The 21,530-nt window shown below is 43.5% G+C and overlaps 1 protein-coding gene across 1 annotated transcript in view; it reads left to right on the top strand.

Moving 5' to 3' along the window:
• Window positions 1-21,262, top strand: part of RNF165 (ring finger protein 165) — a 115,757-nt gene extending 94,495 nt beyond the window's left edge. The window contains exons 4-8 of the mRNA XM_030567790.1: window positions 7,443-7,572; window positions 10,164-10,268; window positions 12,524-12,619; window positions 14,936-15,042; window positions 17,748-21,262. Of these exons, the coding sequence (XP_030423650.1) occupies window positions 7,443-7,572; window positions 10,164-10,268; window positions 12,524-12,619; window positions 14,936-15,042; window positions 17,748-17,865 (556 nt within the window). The 3' untranslated portion in view covers window positions 17,866-21,262. The remainder of the gene's footprint in view (window positions 1-7,442; window positions 7,573-10,163; window positions 10,269-12,523; window positions 12,620-14,935; window positions 15,043-17,747) is intronic.
• The last annotated feature ends 268 nt before the right edge of the window (window positions 21,263-21,530 follow it).

Genomic DNA, 21,530 nt, shown 5'->3' with positions numbered 1-21,530 from the left:
GAGCAGAGAGCCCCAGACAGTACCCACTGCTCCTCAAAAGCATCCAGGGAGTCAGTGGATGCTGCCCAGAGGAACTCTGCCCAGACATTGATTGGATCAGCAACCAGAAATAGAAGAAAAGCTGCCTATACCACCTGGGATTCCCAGGTGGTCTCTCATCCAAATACTAGCCAGGCCCAGGGTTAGTTTAGCTTCTGAAATCAGACGAGACCAGGTGCATTCCATCTGTTACGGCCTTGGAAGGTGTGTAGTGGATGAGGCAGGGACTGCAGGAAGAGGAAGGAGGATCTCTTGGTTAAGGCAGTTAAATGCTGCCCAGGAGAGCTGGATTGTATCCTTGCCTTTGTCACCATGTTATTGTGCAGTGGGAGGCAATTCCTTTAAACCAAACCTTTCACAGAAATTGTGTGTTCCTCATTTTCTGGGTTCCTAATTTGAGAGCCTGAGGTCTGATTTGTGGAAGTGCTGAATACTCACAGCTAGAACTGAAGTCAAGGAGAGCTGTGCTTGGAACAGATACAGAGCTGTGTAATGCTAAGTACTCTGAAACATCAGGTTCTAGATGTCTCAAATTGGGCACCCAAAACTAGTAGATAATTTTGACTTTAATCTCTCTGTGCCTCAGTTCCCCATCTGTAAAATGGGGATAATAGCACCCCTCATCTCCCGAGGGTGTTCTGAAAATAAAGAAATAAATTAATACTTGTGAAGTGCTCGGTTACTGTAGCGATGAGAATGACAGAAAAGCCCACCGGGAAATTAATCATTCCATTGTCAGGACACGGTTTGAATAGTGTGCAGTGAAAAAGACGTATGTCTACATTGAACGATGAGGGAAAAACAAATTATTGAATAGCACAGTCCAGTCTGCAGACTGAATGTGGTGGGGTTGCTGTAGGAAAAATAGCATGTGGTCATGTAATTAAAGACTGGAACATAATGCATATGCACAAGGGGGATGAATTAAGATTGCATAGACAACCTGAACTCTGGCATTTCCTAATTTGTGACTTTGGAACCTTTGAAGTTCCAGTTTTCAGGTATCTAAAAGGGTGTCATCAGGAGGAGGGAGAAAACTTGTTCACCTTAGCCTCCAATGATAGAACAAGAAGCAATGGGCTTAAACTGCAGCAAGGGAGATTTAGGTTGGACATTAGGAAAAAGTTCCTAACTGTCAGGGTAGTTAAACACTGGAATAGATTGCCTAGGGAAGTTGTGGAATCTCCATCTCTGGAGATATTTAAGAGTAGGTTAGATAAATGTCTATTAGGGATGGTCTAGACAATATTTGGTCCTGCCATGAGGGCAGGGGACTGGACTCGATGACCTCTCGAGGTCCCTTCCAGTCCTGGAGTCTATGAGTCTATAAGTTCAGTATAAATATGGCCTGATTCTTCTGTCTCTTTTTCTCGAGCATTCCCATTATTGAAACCAACAAGATCAGAATTTGACCCAGTTTCTATGCGCTGACAAGTGCTTTAGGTTCTCTCTAGATGGAATAGTGCTCTGTGTGTGTGTGTGTGTGTGTGTGTGTGTGTGTGTGTGTGTGTGTGTGATGTTAATTATGCTCATTATAAAGCACCACTTAACTTCCTATTTTTGCCTTGGTTGTTCAATAATCTTATAAAACTGAAGGAGTGGCTGTCAGGAAATCATATAGTATATGTGTATATATACCTTTGGGTGACTCATCTCCCCTCAGGGTGCTTGTACTAACTAGTCTATCCAGTGACAGATGTAAAACCATTCCTGTAACGTATTAATACATCAGTGGAGACTGCATTCACTTGAAGGCAAGGGGAGTGTATTTTTACATGAAAAGAGGATGGGTAGAATTGCTGAAAGTGATCAGGTATCTCCAATAGTCACACCTTTACTAAAACATAAAACACTCTCTTTGTCCCACAAATTGTCTTCTGAATAGGCAGTTAGTGAGTCCACTCTAACCTGTTATCCTGGCTCTAATCCTTCAGGTATTATTTCCAAGTGAGATGAGTCCTACAGGCATTGCAACAAGTGAACCTATGATGTCCATGCATCAGAATGCTGTGCGGGTGCTGGCTTGTGCTATGTTGATGGCTGTTGTTTTTGCTTTCCCCAGCTGGCTTGTCATATTTATTCATTTCAAAATGCTCAGAAAACATCCAATATGGTCTGTTAGTTGGGATCCTCCAGCCTCTGAAGCAACATCATGTAGTGGGTGTGATTTTTTTGAAGTTAGGTGTACAATTGTGTGATTAATTTGGTGATGCAATTATAGTGCTGCAGTTGCGTCTGTACATTGTGTAATTGTGCAGACACGTGACATGCACTTGAGGATGCCTTGTCATATGAATAGGATACTCATCTATCTGGCTTTTCCAGTCGTATGCTGTATAACCTTAAACAATTAACTTCACCTTAGTGGGCCTCTGTTTCTTTTGCCGTGTTTTATCTATTTTGACTGTGAGATCTTTGGGGCAGGAATTGTTTCTCGGTGTGTGTTTGTTCAGCTCCTAGCAGAGTGGGGCCATGATCTCATTTGGGGCCTCTAGGCACTAGAGTAATTTACATTATAATTGGTGTAGTGGGAGGGGAGAAGCGATTTAACACTTTTGGGGTGGGCCTGTCATGAAACAATTTGTTTACTGTTCTCCATGTAACTCAGTCCTCTCCAGCATGATCACAACACATGCACTATGTGGGTCTAAGGGCTCAGGGAAGGTTAGTAAGACGATTCTTTGGGATGCATGCTATGACTCGGGTCCTGGGGGGAGCCAGCTGAGGTCACTCAACTAGGGTGAGCTGCAAAGAATGGGGCAGACAATCCCCAAAGCTGGTGGATATTCCAATACTTAGATTTACCAAGCCAGCACTAAACAGCTTCTGTTATATCTTAAAGGTTATTCAGAAGTCCAAAACATAGTTCCTTTAAAGTAACCCAGCCTTAGGCCTTCACCTAGTTACCCAAGTCAGATATGATGAAGATTAATGAAAATCTTATTTCGTCATATACGAAATTCTACCAATTCCAAAGGATCAGACACATTACCAAGCAGGTTAATGAATATTCTAGTTCTTACCCAAACACATGCTTCCAGCCAATTCTTAATAACTAAACTAAAATGTATTAAAATAGAAAGAGAGAGAGTATGGTTAAAAGATCAATATAAATACAAATGAGTTCAGTACTTGAGGTTCAGATTCATAGCAGCTATGGTAAACTGTATACTTGCAAAGAGTTCTTTTAGATTTTAGTCCACAGATTATAGTCCAATGTCCAATATCATATTCAGGGTGGTCCAGTTAGCACTGGGATCTTAATCTTGTGGCTTAAACTTCCCCTGCATTGAGCATCAAGCAGATCTGAGATAAAAAAGTTTGCTTCTTTAACATGTTAGAGTCCCTTGGGGAACAATAGGCTCTCATTTTTTAAGCATTGTTGTTAATTATTCACACAGATTAACATAAGGCAATTGCCTGTTTTTCCACCATTCACAGGTGATTTGCTATACACTTCAAAGAAAGATGAATACAGAGATATCCCACGTTTACAGTTCATTTAAATGCTAGGATGTTCTTTTAGCTCTGAATTAACAGAATACAGCATATGCAGGGACTGTTGATTACATTGTTAACCACTACCCGTATATAAAGAGGAGTCCTTGTGGCACCTTAGAGACTAACACATTTATTTGGGCATAAGCTTTCATGTATTTGTACCTGCTCCTGTATTTTTCACTTCATGCATCTGATGAAGTAGGTTCTAGCCCACGACAGCTTATGCCCAAATACATTTGTTAGTCTCTAAGGGTCCACAAGAACTCCTCATTGTTTTTGCTGATACAGACGAACACGGCTACCACTCTGAAACCTGTACCCATATCTATGTAAATACACAAAAACACCAACATTATCTCCCCATATGTCTTTAAGGGTTGAATTTGAGTCATTCATCCTGCATCATGTTTAACCCTGTCTGGCCATGCATCACACATGCTGAGCCCAGGTTCTGTGCTACAAGCGAGGGGTGTGATTTTCCTGCTGGTGTCTGCAGACTTGGGCTAGCACTCCTTGAGTTAGTGTGAGTATAAATAGCAAGGTAGCTATGGTAGCACTGGTAATGGAGGCTTGGCTGAGCTGTGCCGAGTACAAACCTACTTGAAAGCAGTGGGTATGTACTCTGTGTGGCTCAGCTGTGAGGCCCCTCTGCTGCTGCTGCTACTGTGGCTACCTTGCTATTTATATTCACACTAACTCGATGAGCACTAGTGCAAGTGCGTGTACACGAACAAGGAAATCACACTGCGAGCTCATAATGTAGATGGAGCCTCTGCTGGCTTTCTCAGCTTCCTGCTGAAGGAGCAAAGCCCTGCTGCTTGGCCCTCTCAGCCCTAGCAATCAGTACCCAGTGGTGTGCATTTCAAAGCACTCTGTTCAAGGAAAAGAATTAGAAATCGGTGGCTGATGGCAGGCACCTAAAATGCACATTTAGACACCTGTATAATAGTGATTTGGTTTGCAGAAACGTAAATAACCCAACTTTCTCTCATCCTAAATGGAGCTGTGGGTGCTCAGCCTCTTTGAAAATCTGGCCACTTTTAGGTAGATGCCGAAGTCTGGATTTGGGTGCTTAACTTTGGCCATCCAAATTTGAAAATATTAATCTGAGTTTTTAAAAGAAATGAAAGCGGATGTTCTCATCGACACTTCTAGGCCCCCTAGCCAGTTGGGCCCACAGCCACAGGGAGGTAGGAAAACCCAAGATGCACAGACTGGAGAGGCTTAATGGTCTCTTCTTAGACCCTGATCCTGCAAAGACATCCAGGCAAACAGCCTCCTGCACCAACCCCCACTTTCAATGGCTACAGTAGAGCTAGGCATTGATGCAGGGGTCTTCTGGGGCAGATGTCATTGTAGGAATGGGCCCCTAGATTATAATAAGGTCCTTGAAAGCAAAGAGTCGTTACTCTCTCTGTATAGCATCATGCATACCTATGCCACTATTATGTACAGGTCTGTCTCATCTTACGCGGGGGTTCCATTCCGTGGCTAGTGCATAAAGCGAAAACCACATATAGTCAAAATTGCATTGAGTTGAATGGCGGGCAGAATCACCCACACCACAGAAACAGTATTTAAATTGTTATTTTTCTCTTTTTTTTTTGTTTTTGCCAAGCGCGTAAAGCTGAAATCGCGCATGTTAAATGCGCATAAGAGGCGACAGACCTGTAGGTCTATCATAATAGCTAGCAGCAGAGCCACGAATAGACAACTGGATCACACTGCTTCTCCCTCTCTCTCTCTCTGAATTCTTAATCTTATCTTTTCCACACTAAGTATAACTGGGCAGCTTTTAAATCTCTCCTCATATGTCAGTCTTCCTCCTGCAACACCTTGCATCTTTCTGTGGGCCTTCTTCTGGTCTGAGGCTTGGCATTTGAGATTCCACATGACAGAAGGCATGGTACAGCCAAGCAAAGGGCAGGAATAGGCCAGAGGAATGGGCGTTGGAGTTCTCTCCTCCCCTCAGGATGTTTCAAGCAGCAGTGCTGCCAAAGACTTCTACAGTGACTATGTCTTCCTGTCTGTCATCCGCTGCTGAGGGAAAGCAGCTTCCACAGTCACTTGAAGAAATGTTTTGATAGCTCATAACGAGCCTCATGCCGGTTGCTCTCTTCCTCCACTTAAGGGAAAGGAAGTTTGAGGATGGAATGAAAAGGCAATCCCTCCGTTCTCATTAGCTTCACTTTGGCAAGTGCTAATACAGTGGTTATTAGAATGCCTGCTTTTGTAATTCTGATAAAGTGACCAACATTCAAATCACTGTTTGCTACAAGATTTCTCTTGCTGGCTAGCCAAGAGATCTGTTAATTGAATTACTGATGGAGATAACATGCTAGCTCTCTGCCCTTGGACTCCAGGAATCAAGAGGGTGGGGTTTGCCAGCACGGTTTAACTCACAGGTTTGTGTCTGTGTGTGCATGCACAGGAAGGATCCCCGCTGGAGGGCTTATGGAGATCATAAATTTCTGTCTAGGGAAAGCGTGAGAAATGCATTGAGACAAACTGTATCTTTTTTCTGAGATTACAACAGTGGTGGATTCTCCATCTCTAGATGTCTCCAGATCAAGATTAGAGGCCTTTCTGGAAGAGATGCTTTAGCCAAACACAAGTAGTTAGGCTCAACACAGGAGTAGCTGGGTTAAATTTTTTGGCCTGTGTCACACAGGAGGTCTGACTAGATGATCATCTAATCTATGAACAGACTAGATGGTCTAATGGTCTTTTCTGGTTTTAATTTTGATGAACTTCTCTCCTTATGACTCCAGCCCACTTTCTGCCCCATTCCCCTCAGATGTATTCCTTTCCCCCTCCTATATATTGCTTCCTTGTCTTTGTTTTCTTTTAATAATAATTTTGCAGTTCAGAGGCTTTGAGCACCTGACTGATTAGGGTAAGGTATGTACCTTCTCACTTTGTGCTGTGAACCACTGTGCTCTCATAAGCCAAGCAATCATAGATGAGCTTATCCCTGGGATGATAAATCTCCAGTGACTACACAAGTGCTGCAGAAAGCATTGTAGGTGGGACTCCGAGTCAGCATTGGACTATTTCCCCTGTGATCTGTTAGGGGGTTCTATTCTATGGGCTGGGCCAGTTTTGAATATTATGCGAATTCCAGCTCTTGTTCCCACAGTCATATCTGACCAAGTCCTAGCTGTGTTCTGGCTTAATTCCAATTTGGGTGATTGGTATTATTCTGCCTACCTAAAATTCTCCTTGTAGTTTCAGTTCTTCTCTCGCTGTGCCACTGTTGCTGTACTCTGTTAAATGGATGCTTTGTTTCACATTAGAAGTGATTGCGTTTTAGAGGCGGATGAGGCATCTCCTATGTTTGTAAAGTATATAAGCGACGTATGATTAGTATTAATAAAAAAATAAAGTAGATTGGGCAGATTCTATAGCCAGTAGAATTACTCCAGATTTACACTGGCGTGACCGAAAACAAAATCTGACCTATTCTGAACCAGTTGATTCACATTGCCTTACCCGTCATATCCTGGAGGACTAATAAGGCTATTAAATTTTTATTCATCCACCTATGAAGCCAGTGGGGCTATTTCTCTACTGCCTTGCACATATGCAAATCACAACTCTTACCACCACTTCACACACACCTTGTCAAGGTGTAAGTGACTTGCACAAAGAGCAAGACCAAGGAGAATCGGACCTAGTTTGTGCTGTAAATCTGGAGTAACTACCGATGTCAGTGGCATCGCTCTGGATTTGCACTGTTGTAGCTGAGAATGGGACCCAATGAACTGCGTGCACGGTGTGTGAGAGCATACTATAAATTGTAACTGGCAGCGTATAGGGGCTTAGAAATAAAGTGAGGCCTGTAAAAGAAAGATTGGATTTATTTTTTCTTTATATATGTATTTTTGGTCTCATTCTTACAGGGATCTTAGTGTTGATGCTGGACTGACACATGCCCAGTTCCAGGTCAGGCCAGTTCCTCAGCACTATCAACATTATTTAGCTACGTCTAGAATGCACCATTTCCCCAGAAACACATCTTCAACGCAGATGGTAAGTGAAACACTTCTGCCTGGAAATGTTTTATGCATTATCTGCCAGAAAGCAGTCAAAATAAAGGCTGTTATCTTTCCATCACCTGTCTTCTAAGAGTCCCACTTATCTCTGGCTGTGGGAGGGAGTCTGCCTGAGAGGATAAGGGTGTGTCATTGTACTCATTGGGCAGGAAAAGTAAATCGGATTAGTTCTATTACCTTCAGTGGAGCTACACCAATTTTACACTAGCTGGCCCACAAAATCTAGACAGAATGGAAAAGATATGGAACACTGTACCACTGTAGATATTAGGGTAAATTCCACTCCCAGATAACCCACTGTAAATCAATGGAGTAAATCAATGAAGTCAATGGAATTACTCCAGACTCATACTGGTTTAGCTGAGAGCAGAATTTGAGTAATTGGTTCTGATGCTTATTTAGACTAAGCACTATTTACACCATTCTGGCAATGTAAAGCAGCCTTGAAGTGTATTTAAATGTAATTTAATCCCTTTGTAGTGCAGAGTGGTGTAAAGGGACTTTAAGAGGTCAGACTAGAATCTAGACCAGGGGTAGGCAACCTATGGCACGGGTGCCGAAGGCGGCATAAGAGCTGATTTTCAGTGGCACTCACACTGCCTGGGTCCTGGTCATCAGTCCAGGGGGCTCTGCATTTTAATTTAATTTTAAATGAAGCTTCTTAAACATTGTAAAAGCCTTATTTGCTTTACATACAACAATAGTTTAGTTATATATTATAGACTTATAGAAAGAGACCTTCTAAAAACGTTAAAATGTATTCCCAGCACATGAAACCTTAAATTATGGTGAATAAATGAAGATTTGGCACCCTACTTCTGAAAGGTTGCCGACCCCTGATCTAGATGATCATGATGGTCCCTTCTGACCTTAAAGTCTCTGCGTCTCTGAGAATTATTCCCGCTGTATCTCCTTCCACTCAAAAGGATCCTTGACACAAATCTTTGAAGCCTATTCCTATTCACATTTTAAAGGAGACCAACAGCATGAAGATCACCCAGGTATTTTTCTGATGAGGTGTTACCAATGAAACTCCTGCAGTATGTTAAAACTAAATAAATTACACCTTTACCTCGAGTATCAGAGGGTAGCCGTGTTAGTCTGGATCTGTAAAAGCAGCAAAGAATCCTGTGGCACCTTATAGACTAACAGACGTTTTAGAGCATGAGCTTTCGTGGGTGAATACCCACTTCCTCAGATGCATCTGAGGAAGTGGGTATTCACCCACGAAAGCTCATGCTCTAAAACGTCTGTTAGTCTATAAGGTGCCACAGGATTCTTTGCTGCTTTTACCTTTACCTCGATATAACACTGTCCTCAGGAGCCAAAAAATCTTACCTTGTTATAGGTGAAACCACATTATATTGAACTTGCTTTGATCTGCCAGAGCGTGCCTCCCCGCACCCCCGGAGCTCTGCTTTACCGCGTTATATCCGAATTCGTGTTATATCGGGTCTCGTTATATTGGGGTAAAGGTGTATTCACTTTTCACCATTTATGGCATTAATTGTATGAGTTCAAAAATCATCAGTCAGATCCTCCCCCCAAAAAGCATCCTCTTAAAAACAAATGCTGTTTTGGGGCCCCTCTCCTGATTTGTGATTCTTTAAGAGAAGTCCCCACTATCTGGTTTGCGTGTGATTGTTTCAAGATGAGATTTTAATGGGGATTGGGAATCTATTATCCTCTACAACCTTTAGGCTGTTTGTTAACTTTCTGCTCTTCACTCGACACAGATGATGATGATCAGTTTCACTTTGGCCATGTCTACACTAGAGACTTCACTGTGACACAGCTGTACTGCTGCAGCTGTGCTCTGTAAGGTCTCCCGTGTGGCTGCCCCATGCCGATGGGAGATAGCTCTCCCATCAGCATCATTACACCATCCCCAATGCGTGGCGGTAGCTATGTTGACAGCAGAGCGTCTCCCACCAATATAGTGTCATCCGCACCAGTGCTTCTAGCTGTGTAACTTATGTCGCTCAGGAGTGTGTTTTTTCATAGGCTTAGTGATACTCTCCTGCTAGCAGGATGTGTTTTGGATGTTGACCCACAGTGTTTCCAACCGTAGCAATTTTATTGAGTCTTGTGATATTTGGTGGGGGGTTGTCTGTTTTTTTTCCTTAAAGCCCCCAGCTCCTGGAATCATGTGACTATGTGAGACTCCAAGCGGTCATTTTTTTTCTTTAAAGTAAGTTTCTAGTTCTGCTGGTTTCAAAGAAAAGCTTGACAGTGTGACTCGAATGCTGTGTAAATGGCTAAAAACCAGAGGACAAATAAACAGATCCCGAAATTTATTGCTGATTATTTTTAAGCTGATCTCATGATTTTTGAATGCCTAGGGTTGGCAATACTGTACACAAACTTAGAAAAAATCACAATTGTATTTTTCCTGAGAGTCGTTGTAATTAATAAATCTCTATGATTTCTTTGTTTTAAAAGAAATCTTCATTTTGGGCCTCAAACTAGTTGTCAGTCTGCTCTGAAGTTTTGCACTTTAAAAAGATTTGATTTGAAGTCAGGGCTTTATGTGCTAATACAGGTAATTGTCTTCCCCCTCCCACCCAGGTTGTCCATGAAATCAGAAACTACCCTTATCCTCAGCTTCAGTTACTTGCTCTTCAGGGACTGAATCCAAACAGGCACACGTCTGCCGTAAGGGAAAGTTATGAAGTAGGTACCTTCTGGTTTACATAATTGTTTAACCCTTTTTGCTTCCCTTGGAACCTACATATGTCCTGTCATACATTTTTAAAACTGTTTGCTATAGAACAGCCATTCCAAACTGGAATATATGAAATAGGTCCAGGAACACTGAATAGATGAGGGAGGGAGAGCTCATGGGCTGAGCATTGGCCTACCAAACCCAGCATTGTGAGTTCAATCCTTGAGGGGGCCACTTGAGGGGATCTGGGGCAAAATCAGTGCCTGGTCCTGTTAGTGAAGGCAGGGGGCTGGACTCAATGACCCTTCAGCGTCCCTTCCAGTTGTAGGAGATAGGTGTATGTCTGTTTATTATTATGATGTAGTTAGGGTCTTATTCAAAGCTCATTGAAGTCAATGGAAAGAATCCCATCCAGGGGCTTTTGGATCAGATTCTTAGTGGTTCACACCCAAATCCAGGTGTGGAGCACAGAACAGTTGGGACACAGATTTTACAGGTGTACATCCAGGCAGGTAGTTTTGAAATTTTGGCCCAGTTTGTACTTTCTCTGTGAAAAATGTGGAGACAGTATCACTTATCTGGCAAAATACTTGTGTCCAGATTATTTTAAACCATATCATTTTAATATCAATCTGGGTGGTAATGAAGTCTAGCAATTACAGTAAGGTGTCCTGTGTACCAGGACTCCTGGGTCCTACTTTTGGCTCTGGCTCAATGTGTGACCATGAACATGTCACTTAATTTCTCTGTTTCATTTTTTCCTATCTGGAGATAAGACTCCACCTACTTCACAGGTGTGAATGGAGAATTAACTAATGTTTTATAAATCACTAATTTGTAGAGACCGAGCTGACTGAAAACTGCTGATTCAAGCACCCTGAACTTTTAAGTGTCAGAAACCCAGGTCTGGATTCTGTGGTTTGGGCCCATGTCTGTTAATTGTCATGGGATACAGTCCTCTCATGGACTGATGCCTGATTAAAAGATAGGAAACAAAGGGTAGGAATAAATGGTCAGTTTTCAGAATGGAGAGAGGTAAATAGTGGTGTCCCCCAGGAGTCTGTACTTGGACCAGTCATATTGAACATATTCATAAATGACCTGGAAAAATGGGTAAACAGTGAGGTGGCAAAATTTGCAGATGATACAAAACTACTCAAGATAGTTAAATCCAAAGCAGACTGAGAGCTCTCACAAAGGGATCTAATCAAATTGGCTGACTGGGCAATAAAATGGCAGATGAAATTCAATGTTGATGCACATTGGAGAACATAATCTCAACTACACATATAAAATGATGGGGCCTAAATTAACTGTTACCACTCAAGAAAGAGACCTTGGAGTCACTGTAGATAGTTCTCTGAAAACATCCACTCAATGTACAGCAGCAGTCAAAAAGCTAACAGAATGTTGGGAATCATTAGGAAAGAGATAGAAAAGATCATATTACCTCTATATAAATCCATGGTACGCCCTACATCTTGAATACTGCGTGCAGATGTGGTTGTCCCATCTCAAAAAAGATATATTGGAATTGGAAAAGGTTCAGAAAAGGGGATGGAACAGCTTCCATATGAGGAGAGATTAATAAAATTGGGACTTTTCATCTTGGAAAAGAGATGAGTCGGGGGCGGGGTTTAGAGGTTTATAAAATCATGAGTGGTGTGGAGACAGTAAATAAGGAAGTGTTATTTACTCCTTCTCATAACACAAGAACTAGGGGTCACCAAACGAAATTAATAGGCATCAGGTTTAAACAAACAAAAGGAAGTATTTTTTCACACAACGCACAGTCAACCTGAGGAACTCTGCAAGAGGAGGTTGTGAAGGCCAAGAGTATAACAGGGTTCAAAAAAGCACTAGATAAATTAATGGAGGATAGGTCCATCAGTGGCTATTAGCCAGGATGGGCAGGGATGCTGTCCCTAGCCTCTGTTTTCCAGAAGCTGGGAATGGGTGATGGGACAGATCACTTGATGATTCCCTGTTCTGTTAATTCCTTCTGGGGCACTTGGCACTGACCATTGCTGAAAGATACTGGGCTACTTGGGCCTTTGGTCTGACCTCGTATGGCCGTTGTTATGTTCTTATGATAAAAGACTTCATGAAAGTGAAACATAGTATTATTAACATGAGATTATATTTTCTCTGAATAAATGGTCAGAAAAGAACCTTACATTCTATGTTCATCACAAAGCAGAATGAATCTGCAGGGATAGTCTTGGGAGATTGTCATGTGCCTTGTGGATATTTTCTGCTTAAGGAGCTGCTGCAGCTAGAAGACAGATTAGGCAGCGTGAACCGGGGAGCTGTGCAGAACACCATCGAGAGGTTCACTTTCCCACACAAGTACAAAAAGGTGAGAAATCTGCCAGGGTTGAGTCTATAGGCAACTCTCCCAGCAGGTCTGACTTTCACTTCCTAAGGGAATGTGTAGCTGCTAAAGAAACATGTCTTGTCCCAGGATTCCTCGTGGATAGGAAATGGGAAGAAACTTGAAGTATGTGTGTGTGTGCGTGCCAAATTCAGGTTAGACTGAGGCCCAAACCAAAGCCTCAAATTCAGATGGGAGGAATTTGAAATCCAGAATCCCTATGGCTCATCTCATGTTTGATTATAATGTGTTGTGGGGATTGTAGGCTAAAGTGCCAGGGTAGCTCAGCTGGTTGTGCCTCAACCTTCTCCCCCTCAGCAGTCTCAGTCTCAGTGCTCACACGTGTGTGTGTGTGTGTGTGTGTGTGTGTGAGAGAGAGAGAACTCTTGTCATTTATGCACACAAGCGATAGCACCTGCAGATTTCACACACACAGGCAAATATCCCTTTTGAGTCCAAGTCCCACACCAGAAAGACTCACGCAACGATGAGAGAATCTGCATTCTCCGTTCAGTAACTGTGACATCTCCAGATTTTGTGATCAAAACTCCAGGAGGTCACTTTATTTTTGATCTACAAGGGAGGAGAAAGGAAAATGGGGCCTGAGACTTTGACTCTGTTTTACTTGCTGGGCTGGGTTTAAATCATTCTCTCACAGGAAAGGGAAAATGTGAGTGGAAAACAATGTGGAAAAGCTCATGGGCCGAATTCTACTTTCATTTATGAGCTCCATTAAAGACACTTTTTCTGTTTGTATAGTGCCAAGCACAATGGGGCTGGGGCCTGTTGACATTAGCACAAGACAAATAACCGTTGCCATTCCAGAGTGATTGTGGCATCAGCAAGCCTGCTGAGGGGGGACAAAGAGGGCAATTGCCCCAGGCCTGGGCAATTTGAAAGGGCCTGGGAGGTCCCTGCTGCCGGTTGCAGTGCAGTGGAGTTAAGGCAGGCTTCCTGCCTGCCCTCGCACAGCACCACTCCTGGAAGTGGCCGGAATGGCCCTATGGCCCCTGGAGGGGGGGCAGGGTGTCTCTGCATGCTGCTGCTAACCCGAGTGCCAACTCCACAGCTCCCATTAGCTGGGAACTGTGGCCAATGGGAGCTGTGGGGGGCAGTGCCTGCAGGCCGCGGTGGGCAGAGACCCCCTGCACCTCCCACCTAGGAACTGCGGCCAGAGGGGTGTACCAGTCACTTTCAGGAGCCGCCTGAGGTAAGCACCGACCCCTTGACCCCTTCCTGCACCCCAACCCCCTACCCCAGCTTAGAGCCTGCACCACACACCCTAACTCCCTCCCAGAGCACGCATCCTGCACCCCCTCCAGCATTCAAGCTCCCTCTGAGAGCCCACATCCCTTCCTGTACCCAAACTCCTCCTCAGACCCCTACCCTTTACCCTCCCCCACACCCCAATCCCCTGACCCAGCCTGGTGAAAGTCAGTGAGGGTGGGAGAGGGCAAGCAACAGAAGGAATGGGGATGGAATGAGCAGGGGTGAGGCCTCGGAGAAGAAGCGGGCAGGAGTGGGGCAAGGGTCTTTTGTGCATTTAGACAGTTGGCAACCCTACCAGGCGGGCATGTGGCAGCCCTGGCCATACCAGAAGAGCGTGCCCAGACAGCACAGGCATAGCACCAGCCAAATGTCAGGCGGACTGTGTGCACACAGCTTGTGTGGTGGGGGGGACCCATTGACTGTTCTGCCCTGGGCCCTGGAATTGCTGGCAGAGGCCCTGGGTACCAGGGTATTTTTAGTGGTATGGAAGTTACTGCAGTGAATGCTGAGTTGTGTACAAAGGATCATGCTTCTAAAATCTACAGGAAACAACTATAACTGGCAGGTATATGTTTGCAGATACCTCCTGGGATATACAGGTGCAGTATCTGTGGGAACTGTGCTGGAATATCCGAGAGCTGAACTGGGATTGTTATTGTTCACTGGAAATGTTCAAGAGACTGTGGAGATTTCAGTACCTAAGAATGAATCATGACATTAATTTTGACATTGACTATGACTTTAATCATAGAAGTCATGAGAAAGTGGCTGCCTGGCTCCTTTGGGATGCTGACATTATTCTGTCTGCCTTTCCTCTCCTGGTACAATTTGACAGTTGGAGCATGAGTAGGAACTGGCATCCATCTCACTGTGGATTTTTGTCTGGGCAGGCTTCCCTGACCTGGTGTGTCCTTTCAGTTGACAATGAAGTGCTTTCTGTTCAGATTCCTCCAGCTGCAGAGGCTTTGGAGAACAATATTGAGTCATAGTCTCTCCTTGTGTAATTACCGTATGTCTTTAACCTTGTCACAGAGAAGACCACAGGAAGAAAAAGCTGAGAAGGAGGATGGGGAGGAGTCGGACACCGATGAGAAATGCACAATCTGTCTGTCTATGCTTGAAGATGGAGAAGACGTGAGGTATGATCTTTCCCACAGAGATTTTCTGGCTGTCAGATTCCCTCCGCTTACTTCCATTTATTTCCTGCTTGGTTTGGATTTGATTTTATTGGAAATCGTTCACCGCTACGTGAGTATGTTTTTAAGATCGGCTGTCAATGCTCTTGTTCTGGTGAGCTCCCTTTGCAGGTGTCTGTAGGAAGCTAAACATCTTTAGGGTTCTCTCAAAGTCCATTTTATAAACTGGAGCTAAAGGGAGCTACGCTGCAGCACTAGGGCAGAGTTCTCAACAGTGACTTCTGCTTTTGGTCACCTATTTCTGGGCCTCTGTGTTTTTAGGCCCACAGCACTGCGGATTTTAGTGCCAGTCAGTATTTGTGTGGTGGCAAGAGCCAGGTTGTTAGATAGCTAAGTCAGTGGCAAGTCTCACAGCTCCGATCTGCATGCAAGTCTCTATAGTTTTGGGGTCTTTGCATCTGGATTTTGGACTCAACCCATTATGAGGGGAATGGCTACAGGAAGACCTAGATTTCAAGTTCAGGGATGCTCGAATCTGGGGTTTTAAAGGTTCCTCTTTAATCCAGCTGCTCGGTGCATGTGTGTTTGGGAGATTAAAGGGGGATGGCAACCAGATTTTTCTGAGCCTTAAATGAGCCCCCAAAATTGGAAGCTGGGTCACAGCCACTTAGGAAATTTTGGGTTTCTTGGCAGAAAGCTCCTGCTGCCGTGAGCCAGAATGGCAAAACAACGATGACGCAGACAGCATGGAATGGCTGCGACCTTCCATTGTACCCTAAAGTAACCAACGTGCAATAAGATACAGTAACTCCTCACTTAAATTCATTCTGGTTAATGTTTTTTTGTTGTTACGTTGCTGATCCATTAGGGAACATGCTCGTTTAAAGTTGCGCAATGCTCCCTTCTAATGTCATTTGGCAGCTGCCTGCTTTGTCCACTGCTTGCAGAAAAAGCAGCCCATTGGAGCTAGCTGGTGGGGGCTTGGAACCAGGGTGGACCAACTGCCCCTTATCAGGTCCCTGTTCCTCTAAGTTCCCTGTGCTGCAGCTGCCCAGCAGGCTAGCCATTGCCGCCATTGAGCTGTCCCTCCCCCACTGCCATGTGCTGCTCCCGCCCTCTGCCTTGGAGCTGCTCCCAGAGACTCCTGCTTGTTGTACGGGGGCAGGAGGGAAGTCAAGATGTGTGTCTCTGTCTCTGTCTGCCATGCTGTCTCCCCTCCCTCCATGCCTGCTGCCTGGTAGAGTGAGACTACATTAACAACCAGGCTCAGCCAAATGCTAGTTCATCATTTAGCAGCAAGGCATTCCCTGGGAAATATCCCACCCTCTGACTCCTCCACCTCAACCAAGCGTCACAACATCATCGCTGTGTACCAGTATTAAATTAGTTGTTTAAAACTTATACTCTGTGTGTGTGTGTGTGTGTGTGTGTGTGTGTGTGTGTGTGTGTGTGTGTGTGTGTGTGTGTGTAGTCTTTTGTCTGGTGAAAAAAATTTCGCTGGAACCTAACCCCCTCATTTACATTAATTCTTATGGGGAAATTGGATTTGCTTAGCATTGTTTCACTTAAAGTCACATTTTTCGGGAACATAACTACAGCATTAAGTGAGGAGTTACTGTGCTTTGGCTGTGCTTATCACTAAGGTCCTGTCTTGTGTCCTAGCAAAACTTTACTGCAGCATTGAATTAAGTGGGAGTAGGAGCCAATGCCACAGACATAAAGTGACGAGACTGAAGATTCAGGGCCTGCTTCTGTTCTCCCAACAATGCTACGTACGTGGTGCCGGAACCCTAACATCAGCAGAATTACTCCTGGCTTGCACCAGCTGAGTAAGGGCTGTGCCGATCTATCCTGCTGAAAATTTGGTCCAATCACGGGCAGCATTTAGGCAGAGCCCTTTGCTGGGAAGCGGGACAGGGCTGCACCGAATGCAGGAGGAAGGGGTTGTGACTCAAGAAAGGGGTAGCCTGCTTCTGCAGATGAGCCCTGGAGAGCCATGGCTACCTTCTCCCTGCCCCCACCACGTACTTCTTCTGGTGCACTGTGCACCTTCAGTGGTCCCATGGAGGAAACAATCCCTGCCATCCTCCATACACCAGGGTCATGCAAGGGCACATGCACAAGGGTTAAAGGCACTGGCCCTTCATTTTTTTTTAAACCCCAATTTCCTTATCTATAAAATGAATGAGTGTGTGTGGGACACTTTGAAAATCTTGGCAATAAGGTGCTGGGTGAAACCGGTGACTGTTTTTGCTAGGGCTGTGTGTGCAAGTGCCATCCAGTCCGCTCAGCATGGCCACACTTAAACGATACTGAACTGCAACAACTAGAGAGGCCGGAAATGTTACCAGTGAGGGTTGTTAACCATTGGAACAACTTGCCTAGAGAAGTGCTGGGTTTTCCCATCCCTCTTTAAATCAAGCTGGGATAGCTTTCTAAAAGAGTTGCCATAGTTTAAACAGAAGATGTGGGCTTGATCAGCAATTACTGGGTGAGCATCTTTGTCTTGCATTATGCAGGAGGTCAGGCTAGATGGTCATAACAGCCCCACGAGGCCTTGAAATCCATGAATCTATAAACATACTAAATGCAGGATGCTTGGTTCTCTCCCTTGCTGTATCCTATATGTGGTTGTGTTTGTCCCTTTTCCACACCCCTCACGCACATCACTGCCCCAACTGTAACAGGCATGTGATTCTCTTTTGCAGGCGTTTACCTTGTATGCATCTATTTCACCAAGTGTGTGTGGATCAGTGGCTAGCAACCAGCAAGAAGTGCCCGATCTGCAGAGTGGACATTGAAACACAACTTGGCTCTGACAGCTGAAAGAACCAATGCAGTGCACCATTTTCCTTACCAGGTCATATGGCCATAAGCCCTTGCAGCAAAATTTTGCCTTCTGAGCCATTTGATTTAGAGGAAAAGTCTGCAAGCACATTAGCGAAAAGGAGGAATTGGTGGTACAATATCTAGTGGTAGGAGAGGATCCTAACAGCCATATTGGTCCAATGCATGGGAGCTGGTATTCCCAGAGCTAGAAGGCCCTGTGCTACAGAAGATTTAGTATCGAACATGAAGGAACTAGTGTGTGGTTAGTCTGGCCTGTCAATCCTGGATTTCACAAGGATTGTATATATACCTCTTGAACAAGTAGACACATGTTAGGGGGTCTTTAGCTATTTCTGTGGACAGCAACTGGAGCATGTTAGCTTATGAAATGTTGTGTTTGGTGCCCTAGTCATCTTGTGGTGGACATGTCGCTGTTAACCTAATTTGCACCAAATATTTTTTTCATAGATTTCTTATTTTGGTGCCTAACTGAAATGTGGCAGAGGAAAAAAAAAAAAGTTAAATCTTCCCACCTTTAGGAAAAAGAAAAAAAGAGGTGAAATAGCAAATTCCTGTTTACAGTTAGAAGGATCGTGCTCTTTGCCTCGTCTGCGTTTATTTCTTTGATTATGTTTACAGTGTGTTGCTAATTTAGAGAAGCTTAAAAAAAAATAATCGGAATGAAATGAACAAAATGATAGAGAGAAGTTTTCTTCTTGCTTATCTGCTGGTGCTGGACACTTTATATAGGGCAGGATCCTGGGACTGACTCTGCTTCTCTTGCTTCCATAGCTTAACGATGTACTTTGGGGCACAGCATCCAAGAAGGGCCACTTGGTGTTCTATTATTGTTATTTTTCCTACCACTGTCTCATCTCCCAGTGCAATTGCAATGGCTCCTGCAATCTGTGTGGCCCATTGATGTCAATGGGAGCTGCCGGTGGTTCCACATTTCTCCAGACCAGGCCCAGAATTTCCCAGCGGAAGTTGTATCAGATGACACCACACTTGTGGTGAAAGATCCATTATCTGCCTGCTGGAGAAAGAGAACCTATTAAGCTGGTCATAGTCATTGGATCCTGCAAGAGTTTTTTTGGAGGACTGATTGGCCCAGAAATGTGCATGCAATGTGATGAGAAATGCATTCTTCCTTCTCTCAGAAACAAAAGCACAAACCATATTTTCTGCTAAAGCAGGTATCCAGAAGGGGAAAAATTGAACACAACTAACATGCCCTTCTTACAATTAAATTCCTAATCTCATGGTCTTCTTTGGCTAGCAGACTAAGACATTTCAAGTGATCTAATTAAACGCTCCTGAGCTGTGCTGCCATCTAACCTCCTTTTCAGGCTCCCGGAGGCAAAGGAGAAAAGGGATTGATTCAAGTTGCATCCTGCACTAAATTTCTTTCTGCTGCTCTTTCCTTTTGCGATTTACATGAAATAGCAGCTTTTGTAGCTTAGAAAGTAAGAATAAGAGAGGAGATTACAGCTCAGGTGGAATTCTGCGGGTTTTTAAGAAATCCACTTTTTTTCTTCATACCTTGCTGTGGAAAATCTCAGATGGTTGTTCTGATGACAAGATGCGGAGGAGAATAGCAGGATAGTTCAGTCATGTTGTATGTAAGAAATTGCTGAGAATGTGAAAATTTCAGTACAGGATGGGAATTTAGATGGAAGGGATAATTTACTACTTGCTCTGAATTTTAAACTATAAACGTGTATGTGTGTACATCTACAAAAACATACCTATATAATATATATGAACTTTGTGAGCTCTGAAATGAAATGGACGCTAATTTGGCAGGCTCCGTTATAATTAGGAGCAAAATAAAGATTAGAAGTAATCAATGAAGTGCCAAGATAAAGGAGTTTTATGAGCCACATTCCATTTGAAATAAATATTTCAGATTATTTGCCACGAGAGACATTGAATTAAGTGCATGTTGACTCTTTACTCAGTCTTCTTTATCTGACAGCTCTCGGGAGGATTGGAATCAACAGCCAAGATTCTCTAGGCTTTTAATACATTTTTCATGTACTAGGGGAGCAAAGAAGTGTCTAGAGGATTTTTAATCAGAAACATATATTTAAGATGCTTATATGGAGAATGATTTCTCGTTCCCATGAGTGCCTGTTTCGTAGGAGCTAAGTAATGTTTTGTAAGTGGAGATGAACATAAATTACCCTTGGAGAGATCATAGAATTCCTGCGAGCTGTAATTGAAAAATGCTGACCTCCCAGATGCTCATGATCTATTTTTTTCCAGTCTGGCAAATAAAGTTAACGATAGGGCCAGGACGAAGGACTGCATCAGCACTGGCACAGGAGAAGCTCTCCAATTCACTTCAGTAATTTCGCCCAGGGTCGCCATCTCTTCAGCAGATTTGTCTTGCTAGACACAGGTAGTGGCGTGAGGAAGGGGGAAGATAATAACTTACAATGGCAGATGAAGAAGATGCAATCTATAAATATTTATTTATAACTGCTGTTCTCGTCCTGTGTGTGTGGGTGATGAGAACAGTGTCGGGAGGGGGACAAGATAACCGGGGCAGGTAACCACTCCTGCAAAACTCCGCTCTGAAAAATTCTAGCACTGTTTAATTTTGCCTCAAGATGACATTAGACCCATGTGGTTGTTTCTACTTTATCTTGTTGAACATCATGCCATGAGCCCTTAGACTCGAAGGGTCGAGTGCCTGGGGCAATAAATAGCCTGGGCCTCACTCCAGCAGCAGCAGATTCATACATCATTAAAATATAATATAACCAAGCAAAACAAGATGTTGCTCTTTAAATGCACTGTAACCCATCATGTGTTATAGCCTGGTCCTGCCAGTGCCGAGCTTGTCCCAGGAGGGGCTAAGGATCCTCTAATGAAGTGAATGGGAATTACAGCTACTCAGCACCTTGCAGGTGGTGCTCAGAACCTTTCAAGACCGGGGTCTTGCTTGGAATGAACTATTCAGTGGGGAGGAAGTGAGCTCTTCCGACCCCTGTGTTTTACGTCTATGCGAAAGTATTATTATTTGCCTAATGAACAAGCACAGTTTTTAAACCAGTGAAGAAAGCACCAAACTTCCATGGTCTGTGTGAGTGAGTGATACAGTGGCACGCGAGCGCTTGTAACGTCTGAAATTTGCATTTGGTGTGTCAGGTTCCCTTGTCTTTAAATAGCTTGTATGAGTAGAATGAGCTAATAGAGTGATTTTTTTCAAAACAAAACAAAACAAATCTCTAGAAACAAAACATAGTTTACAGGGTTTTGTGAGTTTAAATGCCTTATATTTAACAATCATAATTTATGACTAACTTGTAGATATTGTGGGTTCTTATTTAATTATTTTTATAGTTGTTTTTGCATTTTTAATTATAATTTATTTATTTAGAAATTAATACTAATTTTTTTTATTACTCCTATTACCTCATTTTTGCATTGTTTCTGGGAATGGAATGCTTTGCATGCATTGGTACTTAAAAAAAATTAAACATGGGGCATGGGGGGGTAAAGCTTATCATGTCAAAAAAAAAATCAGGGTGTGTGATTACAAACTGTATTACTGTGGTGCTGTTACCTTGGATACATTCCATAAAAATGCAAACCTTTGATTCTGTATGCTGTGACATAGTGGAAAACTGCAATATAGTGACTGTGTTTAGCAC

The sequence above is a fragment of the Gopherus evgoodei genome, chromosome 6, assembly GCF_007399415.2.
Source record: "Gopherus evgoodei ecotype Sinaloan lineage chromosome 6, rGopEvg1_v1.p, whole genome shotgun sequence".
Classification (NCBI taxonomy): domain Eukaryota; kingdom Metazoa; phylum Chordata; order Testudines; family Testudinidae; genus Gopherus; species Gopherus evgoodei.
The sequence above is the reverse complement of the archived record's forward strand: the minus strand, read 5'-3'. Positions and strand labels throughout refer to the sequence as shown.